The sequence below is a fragment of the Ovis canadensis genome, chromosome 11 (genome assembly GCF_042477335.2).
Source record: "Ovis canadensis isolate MfBH-ARS-UI-01 breed Bighorn chromosome 11, ARS-UI_OviCan_v2, whole genome shotgun sequence".
In the NCBI taxonomy this organism is placed as follows: Eukaryota; Metazoa; Chordata; class Mammalia; order Artiodactyla; family Bovidae; genus Ovis; species Ovis canadensis.
Genome location: NC_091255.1, coordinates 52,262,186 through 52,273,257, shown reverse-complemented (window position 1 = coordinate 52,273,257; position 11,072 = coordinate 52,262,186). Strand labels below are relative to the sequence as shown.

The 11,072-nt window shown below is 57.4% G+C and overlaps 2 protein-coding genes across 4 annotated transcripts; one reads left to right on the top strand and one right to left on the bottom strand.

Moving 5' to 3' along the window:
* TMEM101 (transmembrane protein 101) lies at positions 1-3,589 on the top strand. 2 transcript variants are annotated; one of them, XM_069543557.1, is made up of 4 exons: positions 1-238; positions 563-743; positions 1,607-1,753; positions 2,535-3,589. In XM_069543557.1, the coding sequence occupies exons 1-4, from the start codon at positions 102-104 to the stop codon at positions 2,841-2,843; spliced, it is 774 nt and encodes a 257-aa protein (XP_069399658.1). In that variant the 5' UTR covers positions 1-101; the 3' UTR covers positions 2,844-3,589. The 2 variants fall into 2 exon arrangements, with proteins under 2 accessions (XP_069399658.1, XP_069399659.1); XM_069543558.1 differs by having other exon boundaries at positions 33-246.
* On the bottom strand, positions 3,567-10,793 carry NAGS (N-acetylglutamate synthase). 2 transcript variants are annotated; one of them, XM_069543553.1, is made up of 7 exons: positions 9,748-10,793; positions 8,897-9,171; positions 8,571-8,784; positions 8,090-8,270; positions 7,072-7,243; positions 6,793-6,975; positions 3,567-5,139 (listed from the first exon to the last, which is right to left on the bottom strand). In XM_069543553.1, the coding sequence occupies exons 1-7, from the start codon at positions 10,171-10,173 to the stop codon at positions 4,986-4,988; spliced, it is 1,605 nt and encodes a 534-aa protein (XP_069399654.1). In that variant the 5' UTR covers positions 10,174-10,793; the 3' UTR covers positions 3,567-4,985. The 2 variants fall into 2 exon arrangements, with proteins under 2 accessions (XP_069399654.1, XP_069399655.1); XM_069543554.1 differs by lacking the exon at positions 3,567-5,139 and adding an exon at positions 6,171-6,412.
* Positions 10,794-11,072: the final 279 nt, after the last annotated feature.

The following is an 11,072-nucleotide window of genomic DNA, read 5'->3' as shown; positions in this document are numbered from 1 at the left end:
GGGGAATAAAAACCGCGAGACCCGGAAGTTGCGCGTCGCATCCTCGCGCCGGCTTTTCCCTGGCCGCCGGGTGAGGCTGCGGCGGACTGCCCTTTCTCAAGATGGCGTCGAAGATGGGTTCGCGACGGTGGATGTTGCAGCTGATCATGCAGTTGGGTTCTGTGTTGCTCACACGCTGCCCCTTCTGGGGCTGCTTCAGCCAGCTCATGCTGTATGCTGAGAGGGCCGAGGCGCGCCGGTGAGCGGGTCCGTGCGGTCGCCGAATGTGGTGGGGGCGGTCCGGCCCGTCCTAAGAATGGGGGTGCGGTGAGGTGGGGAAGAAGTTGTGGCCTAGAAGTTGGGACCCTTGGACTGGAAGGAACTGGGACCTCGGACTTGTTAGGGACTGTGGTCTGGAGCATGATGGGCATCGAGCTTAGTGCGGGGGTCCTAGCCATGAGAGGGGGCTCAGGTTTGGAGAAGCAGTGGAGCTTGCGGGAACCCGAGGAGTCTCAAGACTCTTCTTCCCGCTTCATCCTTTGCTTCCCTCTGTCCTCGTTCCTTCCCCCTTCCCTACTCGCAGGAAGCCCGACATCCCAGTACCCTACCTGTACTTCGACATGGGGGCAGCCGTGCTGTGCGCTAGCTTCATGTCCTTTGGAGTGAAGCGGCGCTGGTTCGCGCTGGGGGCCGCACTCCAGCTTGCCATTAGCACCTATGCCGCCTACATCGGGGGTTACGTCCACTACGGGGACTGGCTGAAGGTGAGCACCTCGCCCCTAGGTGGGATTTGGCTGTAGTGCTGGGGAAGCCGGTGCCTGGGACAGCTGGACATTGCCTGTTATTAGCCAGGAGCACAGTGCGAAGCTTGGGAAGGTTGAACCCCTTGATTTGTAGCGGTTATTACAGACCACAAGAAGGACCTTAGAGACCAGCAAACCTCCCCCTCAGAGTGCAGAAATTGAGGTCCAGAGATGGGAAACAGACTTTCCAAAATTACACCGCAGTTAGCATTACAGGTGGGACCAGAACCCAGGTCACCTGGTTCCCAGAACTCTACACCATTAGTTATCAGAACCAGGGAGAAAGGAACCTTAGAGAGTACCTAGTCCACCCATCACATTTTATGAAATTTATCTAATCCGAGGGCAGCATTCAATCCTGTAGATTCCAGGACTTGTGCCAGGCACTACAGGCTTGGAGATGGGCCTGGACCAAGGCATTACTGGCAAGGAATGGACTGGCAGTCAATTAGGGGAGGCAGGTGTGAGAATAGCTACTGGACAGTGAGATCATTGGTTAGTTTGGGGAACAAAGTATACCCTATGGCAGAAAGAATATTGAACTTTGAATGTGCAGACCTGGGGATGGGTAGAGGGGCAACACTTGGTATCTGGGTTCTGCCACTTTCTGTAGGACCTTGGACAAGTTTATTAACCCCTCTGGGCCTCAATTTCCACTTCTGATAAAAAGAATTATCTTTCTCTGCTCTACCTGCTCATGGTAATGGTAAGAGGGTTCATCAGATGAACCAGGATGTGTAGAGATGGGCAGTTCTGTGCTCCGAGCAGCCAGGAGAAGTGCAATGCCTTCAGTTTCTGATCGGGGTCCCCTCGCCTTGGCCTAGGTCCGTATGTACTCACGTACAGTTGCCATCATCGGTGGCTTTCTTGTGCTGGCCAGCGGTGCTGGGGAGCTGTACCGTCGGAAACCCCGCAGCCGTTCCCTCCAGTCCACCGGCCAGGTCTTCCTGGGCATCTACCTCGTCTGTGTGGTAGGTTGGGGGATTGTTGACTGGAGGTGCTTTACTGGGAGTGAGCTGTGAACCGATGCCTGGTGCCTGGCAGAACCCAGGGAGGTGGACAGAACAAGGCTTGCATGTAGTTCCTGAGGGCTTGACTCCCAGCAGTTGCCCCCTCCAGCTTCTGGGCCTTGGGAGCCTTTCAAGTGCCTGAGACCTGGCTGAGAGTCCCTTCTTCCAACATTATTGCTACCAGGGAGAGAAGAGGGTGAATTGACCATTCAGTCCCAAGCCTGAGAGCCAGGAGGACAAGAGGGACTGGGCCTCTCATGGCTTCACCCCCCAGAGGACTGAGAGAGGGAACAAAGGAGAGGTTTGGTAGAGTTCAGGTCCCACCTGGGGCTTTGCCAGTTAGAGCTGATGGGGCTGCCTGGCAGAGCCAGTTACATTCTCCCTGGTGCTGGGAGTGGGGCAAGTGTGGAAGGGAATGTCAGTGGGCCTCAGGTCACTTAGCTTCATCTTAGATACAGAGCACCATCTCCCATGTGCAGAGCTCTGTATTCAGAGGTGAGAGCCCTAGCCTGACTGTGGACCCTCTTTCCTTCTGAGCCCCCAGGGTCAGGAGAGACAGAGACCCTGGCCTCACGGAGCTCCCTCGTCTGAGGGGAGACACAGGTCTTACTTTCAGAAAGCCCCAAGTCTGAGAGGGGAGTCCAAAGCCCACCTGGTAGGGGCTGGCTTGCATCTCAGGGGTGGCCTTCCCAGAATAGGCTTCTCAGCCTATTCGGAGCCTCAGAGGACGGTGTGTCTCTAGGCCTACTCACTGCAGCACAGCAAGGAGGACCGGCTGGCGTATCTGAACCATCTCCCGGGCGGGGAGCTGATGGTCCAGCTCTTCTTCGTGCTCTATGGCGTCCTGGCCCTGGCCTTCCTGTCAGGCTACTACGTGACCCTGGCTGCCCAGATTTTGGCTGTCCTGCTGCCCCCGGTCATGCTGCTCATTGACGGCAATGTGGCCTACTGGCACAACACGCGACGCGTTGAATTCTGGAACCAGATGAAGCTCCTTGGAGAGAGTGTGGGCATCTTCGGGGCCGCTGTCATCCTGGCCACTGACGGCTGAGTTGTGCAGCGCGAGTCTGAGAATTGGGTGCAGGGAGCCACTGAAGGCCACCCTCCATTCCTCCTTGCTGGCCCAGTTATGTTTATTTATGCTTTTTGGTCTGTTGTTTGATCCTTTGCGTTATGTGCATGTGTGTGTGTGTGTATGTTGGCAAGAGGCAGGTCTCTTCCCCAGTTCCTGGGCTCAGGCCTTGGTGGGGTGGGAGCCCTGATGACTCTGCCCTACGGGTTTCCTTTTCCTGTTTGTTCTGAGGAGAGCTGAGGCCAGCTGTTCTCCTGGGTCTCCTGTCCCAGGAAACGGAGTAAGGCAGGGCTGTGGGGGCAGGGGTTGAGGGCAGGGGACACTGAGAGTGGGAGACAGAGGGAGGAAGACCAAGAACCGGAAGTGAGCCAGTGTGAAAGATCCCTCTTTGAGCCTGGCAGATGCAGCTAGGCTCTGCAGTGCTCTTCTGAGACTGACACCGAGTATTGACACATGGATCAGGCCCAGGTGGAGTAGAGGGGCTGGGCACTACGGAAGTTGTGGGCTCTCAGGGTGTGCCAGGAGCAGACACAGCACTAGCTGTCACCCACCTCAAGGGCAGAGCAGGCCCCAGTCTACTCTGGAGTGTGCAGGGGTGGGGCAGGCAGGGGCCAACTTCCTGCCTCTGGCCTTCTGTTTCCAGCTCCGTGGTTGGCCTGCTGTGGGTGAGTGCCCTCCCAAACACCAGACCACACAGTCCTCCAAAATTAAACATTTTATATAGACGTTCGGCTTTGCTTCTCTGTTCTCCCCACGGGGCACTTTGCCATTGGCTGGGATTGCTCTTGGGTTTCTTGAAAGCCCATACTCGGGTAAGCCCCACCTTGACCCGCCCATGACCTTGCTCCTGTCCTGAGAGTCCCCACTGGGCTCTCTCTTCAAGTCTGCAAATGCTCCCTGCAGTACACGCTTCGACCTTTCACTCAGTCCCTCTTGTGGCTTGTCTTTTCCTCCCCATTTGATGCCAGCTCTTTTGAGAGAAATCTTTGGCGAGGGCAGCTAGAGGGAGAGGACTGATTAAGGGTCCACTCTGAGGCCGAGGAATTTTCATTTCACAGATGAGGAAATGGAGGCTCAGAGAAGATTGAGCTGCTAGCCTGAAGCCACAGATCTGGATTCCAGGCCAGGTCTGATTAAAGCCTACACCAAGCTGTTTGCTCAACACCACCCCTCTCCTCAGGGAAGACAGGCTGCTCTAGCGGGGGTTGGTCTCAACAGCCCCTGGTCCCTCCCTACACATCCACACACCTCCTGACAGAAAGTAGCCTCAGCAGCCAGTATGGAGCCTGGCACATCATAGGGGTCAGAAATGTTGAATGCAGCCTCAGGCTTTGGACTTTCACCTGTCTGAAATGTCCTGCTCCTGCAAAGATGGAGACACAACTCCAGAGGGGCCGAGGGGAAGACCTCTGAGTCTGGGCTTGGCTCTGAGCCCTGCCTGGTAAGGGAGATGGGGCTGCTGTCAGTCCGGTTTGTGGAATGGAAGATGTTTCCTAACTAAGGGATAGGTGAGCCCCTCTGGGGGCTGCTGACAGTTGGCTGAGGGAGGTCTCGGGGCCTTGGCCTCATTTAGCTCCTCTCTTCCTCTAGGAGTCCCCTGGTTCCCCATCCCTCAAGATGTTGCTCCCAGAGGGTCAATGCTAATTTCAAGTGTGAGCTGACTTTCAGACAAGTACTTGCATTTTAATCAAGGCCTCCTGAGATGTTTCAAGACCCAAAGGAATTAAAATGAATGGTGGACTATAAGGCAGATATGGGTGATATTTTGGGCAAGGAAGCCTCAAAACAGCACAGTGGTCAAAGATACTGGCCCACCCTCAGCCTTGAGTAGAGCCCTTAAAGGCAAGCCCTCCTCCCTCCAAATTCCTAGACTGAAAATTCAGGGCCATCTGGTTGTGGCTTTGGAGCAAGTAGGGGGTCTTGGGCAGGCCCTTTTCCTTCCTGTGCTTGTCCTCCGTTGGGTGCCCTTCTCGGCAGGGTAGAGTAACGGCTGCTGCTTCCCCTGCAGTTCACTCAGCCAGCATGCCTGGTCCGGCCTGTGGCTGCCTTGGGTCTCCTCCAGCAGGCATGGCCTTTAGTCCACACTGGCTGTCCCAGGGCCTGAAGGGCTGGTAGAGAGGGTCAGCTGCCTGGGTCAGAAGCTGGCTTGCAGAAGGAGTCTGGTATCCCCTTGGCATGGTTGACCAGCTCATAAGAGTCCCGAATATCGGCCAGGCCAAACCAGAAGAAGATCCACTGCTTGTTGGAGAAGCTGCCATCGCTGTGTTTGAAGTACCTGGCGGGGGTGGGAGATAGGTTTTAGGCAAGGCCAGGGCTCACTACTGGAGAAGGCAGTGGCACCCCACTCCAGTACTCTTGCCTGGAAAACCCCATGGACAGAGAAGCCTGGAAAGCTGCAGTCCATGGTGTCGCTGAGGGTCGGACACTACTGAGAGACTTCACTTTGACTTTTCACTTTCATGCATTGGAGAAGGAAATGGCAACCCACTCCAGTGTTCTTGCCTGGAGAATCCCAGGGACGGGGAGCCTGGTGGGCTGCCGTCTGTGGGGTAGCACAGAGTCGGACACGACTGAAGCGACTTAGCAGCAGCAGCAGCAGGGCTCACTACTCACTGGTTCATTTATTGAGAACCTACTACTGGCATACCACGTTTTGTGTTTCACTAAGGTGGCGCTAGTGGTAAAGAACCCGCCTGTGAGTGCAGGAGACATAAGAGACCTGGGTTCAATCCCTGGGTCTGGAGGATCCCCTGGGGGAGGGTATGGCAGCCCACTCCAGTACTCTTGCCTGGAGAATCCTAAGGACAGAGGAGCCTGGCAGGCTACCATCCACAGAGTTTCAAACAGTCAGACACGACTGAAGCAACTTAGCACATTGCGCTTTGCAGATACTGTGTTTTTTTACAAATCGAAGGTTTGTAAAGCAAACCTTGTGGAGCAAGTCTATCAGTGTCATTTTTCCAACAGACGTTTGCTCACTTCATGTCTCTGTTTCATTTGGTAATTTTTGAAATATTTCAAACCCTCCACCAGCAAAAAGATGACTGTTCACTGAAGGCTCAAGTGATGGTTAGCAGTTTTTAGCAATAAAACTATTTTAAATTTGAGGTATGTACATTGTTTTTTTAGACATAATTGTATTTCACACTTAGGCTGTAATATAGTGTAAACATTCATATATACCAGGAAACCAAAAAATTCATGTGATTTGCTTCATTGCAATATTCACTTTATAGTGGAGGTCTGGAACCAAACTGGTAATATCTCTGGGGTATGCTTGTATGTGCTGAACACTCTGCTAGAACCTGAGGTTTGTAATCGGATTTTATTCTCATAGCACCGGCCAATAGCCTGGTGTTATGCTATTTTCACAGAGGAGCAGCCAAGGCTCAGAGAAGTTAGCTAACTAGCCAGAGTCACACAGCTAGGAGGGTTAGAGTGAGGCCGCCTTTTCCTCTCCACACTGCCTTGGCTGTGCAGCCGGAGGAGGGGTTCTTGTTCTGTTCTTGGTGCCCACAGAGCAGAGTAGTAGGGGAATGAGGAGATAACTGCAGAAGGAAAGAGAGGAGGGGGTGTCCCACTGGAGATGCAATGGGGTCAGAGCTTGACAATGGCCTGGACTAAAACGGTAAGGGGCTGAATTTCTCCAGACCCTAGGAGAGGCAGGCTGTGTCCCCGGTGCAGACTGTCTTCAAGGCATCTACCTTAACAGGACAAAGCAGAGTTAAGTGTGCTCTGCCTCTAGGGAAATCTCAGGCTCCATGTGTGGTCTGCTCCCTGGGGAATATGGGGCCACACTGATGTGCCGGCCATCTCTCATGGGGGAAAGGTGGCTAATAAAAGAAGGGGAAGCCCAGCCTTCCAGGCTGGTGGATTCCTGGCATGGCTGGTGAAAGGTGGAGAGGGAGCCAGGAAGGGCAGAACCTACCAGGGATTGATGGGGTTGGTGACCCGGGAGCGCCAGAAAAGCGTCTTCAGGTCCCGCCGCAGGCACTCCCACAGCATCTGGCCGGAGCCTTGGCCCTGGCGGCTGGAGCTCACCACAAACTTGTCTAGATACGGGGTCCCCCCCAGTACGGGCTCCGTGGTCAGAATGGCGGCCGCGTTGTACCTGGCGCAGCGGGGGAGAGGCAGGCTGGGACCTCTTCTTGACCCAAATCTCTCCGGCTTGTCCCGTGGCCCCTGCCCTCTGGGGCCTCAGGCTCACCCCTCAGAGAAGTAGACAGAGTGCAGCCTCGGGCGCAACGAGGCCAAGTAGTCGTCTCGGAGCTTTTTGCCGAAGCTAGCGTTGACCAGGTTCACGAGGCGGCGCTGGTCCAGGCTGTCCAAGCAACGCACTCGCAGCATCCGCTCGCCAGTCTTGAACAGCGTCCCCGAACCTGGGGGTGGGATGAAGGAGGAGCGGTTCGTTCAGCCCGAGATCCAGGTCCCCTCCACTCCTAAGTTTGCGCAGCCTGGTGGAGGTTCCAGATAGGAAGGTGGCTGGTGGGACAGTTACCTTCTTTGGGAGCTCTCCACGATAAGATGCTTCCTATGGTCTGTATAGAGTTGTCTGTGCTCTTCACTCAAGGAGATGCGTTTCCTAGGCAGTTCGTCCCTGGAGTTCCCCCGCCCCCTACCCCGCCCTCCCACTCACCTGTGGTTCCACCTACTTCCCCTAGTCCCGCCCATCCCTGCCCACCCGGCTCCTGGCCCCGCCCACCTCTCCTGTGCTGCGTGTGTACTTAGTCGCTTAGTCGTGTTGGACTCTTTGCGACCCCTTGGAGGGAGACCACCAGGCTCCTCTGTTCATTGGGATTCTCCAGGCAAGAATACTGGAATGGGTTACCAGCCCTCTCCAGGGGATCTTCCGAACCCAGATCTCCCGCATTGCAGACGGATTCTTTACCGTCTGAGCCACTAGGGAAGCCCGAGAATATTGGAGTGGGTAGCCTATCCCTTGTGCAGCGTATCTTCCCGATCCAGGAATCGAACTGGGGTCTCCTGCCTTGCAGGCGGATTCTTTACCAGCTGAGCTACTCATTCCACTTGGGTCCGCTGGGTCTGTGGTTCCTCCCACCCCAGCCAAGTCCCGCCCACCTGCCTAGTTTCACCCAAGTTCCAGCCCAGGCCGGTCCACCTCCTTGCAAACCTCCCCCAGGTTTGGCAAGGGCAGGAAGCCTTTACTGTGGCTTCTCCTGCCCCGCGCGCCCCCAAACCCGGCGCGCCCCTGCCCTCGCCCTCACCCTTGTTGCTGAAGAGCTCGGTGAGGAACATGCTGGCAGCGGTGATGACGGCGGAGGAGTGATGGGGCAGGCGACTGAGTATGTCCACGATGAGCCGAATCTGCTGGCGTTCTTTAGTGCTCACCCAGTCGGCATTGGTCACCAGGTCCAGGTCGGCGGGCAGGTTCACGTTACTCAGGACCTGTGTCCCGGACTAGGGGGTGAGCCTCCGACCTGCAGCCGCACCAGGACTGCGTCCCGCCCTACGGACCTCTCCTCACTTAACCCCTTTTCCCTTACTTCCTCCCGGAGTCCTCCACCAGGGAGGGCTCAGATCTGAACACCATAGGCTGAATCCCTCCCTGACACTCCATTCCCGACCCATGCGGCTTCGAAGAGACTGACTCTGGGGCCCATAAGGGAGGCGTGCAGGGGCCGCAAGAGAGACACTCAGCGGAGGTGCGGAGGCGCAGGGACTGGAGCCCGAAAGGAAGAGACATACCTTGTGACTGCCGTCGTGCAGGCCGCCTGTGGTGTTGAGGAAGATGATTTTGGTGGGCCGCAGCGCCTTAGCCAGAGACGCGGTCACCTCCAGCGAGTCCAGGAGCACCGAGCGGCGCGCGGCGGTCTCCCCAATGGGACACAGGATGGGGATGCTTCCGGACTCCAGGCACCACTGGAGCAGATCGGTCTCCACAGAGACGATGCCACCGTAGCTGTGGGCCAGACGCGGGGCTCAAGGAGATCGCCTCCGGGCCCGCGGGGCTGGGGCTGCGCAGGCCGAGCGGCGTGATCCGAGGAGCCGGGACAGGCAGGATCGGCACTCACCTGGCGTGAGGGGCTGGCTCAGCAGCGCTCAGCACAGACCCGCCGCCAAAAAAAGGCACGGCGGCTGCCGCATTGTGCCGCAGGGCGTCCACCAGCACCGTGCATCTCTGGGCGAGCTGTGCCTTGGCCTCCCAGAAGGAAAGACAGCCCGAGGGCGCCGTGGGAGCAGGCTGCCCCAAGACCACCAATGGCTTCATGTCCATGCGCTGCAGGAAGGCCAGGGCGAAGGCCAGACTGGATACTGCCTTCGGGCACTTGATCACCTCCTCCTCCACCTGCGGAGGCGTGGGCGTTCAGGGGGCACGACGCCCACGCTGACTCCTTCCTCACCTGCTCGTTCCTCCAGCCTGGTCCTCAGGGTCCCCTCTGAGGGGGCGTCCCCATCCTGCCCAGGAGTTATCAGACCCCATTTCTGGTCACCTGCGCCCACCTGCTCTGCCCTTTGCCCCATTGGGTCTTGCCATCATCCTCTTATCTCACACTAGCGTTAGTCGCTCGGCTGCTCCCTGCGACCTTGGACTCTAGGACACCTTAGGGGGAGGGGTGACACAGGCAGCTTCTCTCCAGGTTCCCCGATGGCCAACTGAACCCCTAACTGTGCCCAGGGTGGGAGGACTACTCTGGCGCATCTTATTCCACCGGCTGGAGACCCCAGACTCCTCATCGGGCTAGGAGCCAGGCTTTTCGAGGGCCGCGGCCTCTCCCAGTCCCGGGCGCTCGTTAGGGCTCAGTTGATCCCCTTCCTGGTTCCCCTCCCCGATCGACAGCCCGTCCTGCCAGACCCGGCGACACATCGGCACACAGCCCCCACCCACGGTCTGCGACCCAGCCAGACGCCGGGCTCGGCTCACCTCGATGACGGCGAAGGGCCTGTCGGCGCAGTGATGGCAGGCCTGGAACTGCGTGAGCCAGTGGTGCGCCTCCCCGGGACTGGCCCCGCACTGGTTCAGGAAGGTCTGGATGTCTCGCTGCACCAGCGAGCGGCCGGCGGGGGGCCCCGGGGAATCGGGGGGCACCGGGGGCGCGGGGGGCTGCGTCCACAACGGCTCCTCCGCTGCAGACGGATGGACGTCGTCCTTGGCTCCCTCGGCCTCCTCTCGGGCTAGCTGGGCCGGCCTCCAAGCCGTGCTGAGCCGGCGTCCCGGGCTGGTACCCCTGGTCGCCTGCCGCCGCGCGCCGCAGCTCAGCCTCCTGGTGCTCCCCGTGCCTCGGGGTCCCCGGAGCCTCCCGCCCACAGGCGCTGCCCAGAGGGCCCAGGCCATACGCACCGTCGCCATGACAACCAGACCGAATCGCCCCCCCACTAGTGACCGTCTGTCAGGAGCTCCTGCCTTCAGGGGCCTCTTAACCTGCCGCGGGGCGGGGCTGGGCCGTTCGGGGCGGGGCGACGACGGGGTAGGGGGCCGCGGGTCGGGCCATGGGTCAGAGGGCGGCGCTGACAGGATTCCCCGCCCCTGGAGGGGGGTGACGGAACCCACTAGCGAGGGTCACGAGGCCGAGATAAAGGGTGGCTGCGTGTCTAAGCTACTGCCAAGGCCGGTTTCAGAAGGGTTCAGGGGCCCCACAGGTGGCTCTGGCGCTCAGCGGGGTCTTGAACAACCAAGGAGGAGTCTGACTAGGGCAAGAGGGCAGAGCAGCCACCTGACTAAGGAAGGAGGCTTATGGGGCAAGAGTGAAAGCCCGGGGGTAGGGCAAGCCTCTGCCCCGTTTGAGCTCAAAGAAGATGGAATCACGTGGAGGTTACCAGGGTTTGCCAAACCCCAGCCACTGGGTGCCACCTTGAAGAATTTTGTCTTTGTGGATAAATTTTAAATTTATCCACATCAGGACTGTAACTAGAAAGCTGATGTCACTTGTAAGAAAGCCTTACAAATAAACAGGTTAAAAAATGTTATAAATTCCAGCTGGATAGTGTTGACTGCTTCTGTTGGAAACAAAGATGGTTAGGAAGGTAGAGATCCCATAGCAAGCTTGAGGCTTCTTCCTTGGTAGAATAGCTGCTGACACATGCAGAACACCAGGCCCTATGCAAAGCACTTCACAAATAGTAACTCACTGAAGCCTTACAATGACTCCAGAATGGACACTTTTATTATACCCATTTTATAGATGAGGAGACTGAGGCACAGAAATGTGTGAGGGCCAAGGTCATTCAGTTCATTAGCAGTGGAGGTGG

Bases quoted from the DNA above. Each gene is read 5' to 3' on its own strand.
- TMEM101 (XM_069543557.1), top strand. From the start codon at position 102: ATGGCGTCGAAGATGGGTTCGCGACGGTGGATGTTGCAGCTGATCATG. The intron at 239-562 runs GTGAGCGGGTCC...CCCTACTCGCAG, and splicing joins GAGAGGGCCGAGGCGCGCCG to GAAGCCCGACATCCCAGTAC. The intron at 1,754-2,534 runs GTAGGTTGGGGG...GTGTGTCTCTAG, and splicing joins GCATCTACCTCGTCTGTGTG to GCCTACTCACTGCAGCACAG.
- NAGS (XM_069543553.1), bottom strand. From the start codon at position 10,173: ATGGCGACGGTGCGTATGGCCTGGGCCCTCTGGGCAGCGCCTGTGGGC. The intron at 9,172-9,747 runs GTGAGCCGAGCC...ACGCCTCCGCAG, and splicing joins GGCCCTTCGCCGTCATCGAG to GTGGAGGAGGAGGTGATCAA. The intron at 8,785-8,896 runs GTGAGTGCCGAT...TCTGGCCCACAG, and splicing joins GAGCCAGCCCCTCACGCCAG to CTACGGTGGCATCGTCTCTG.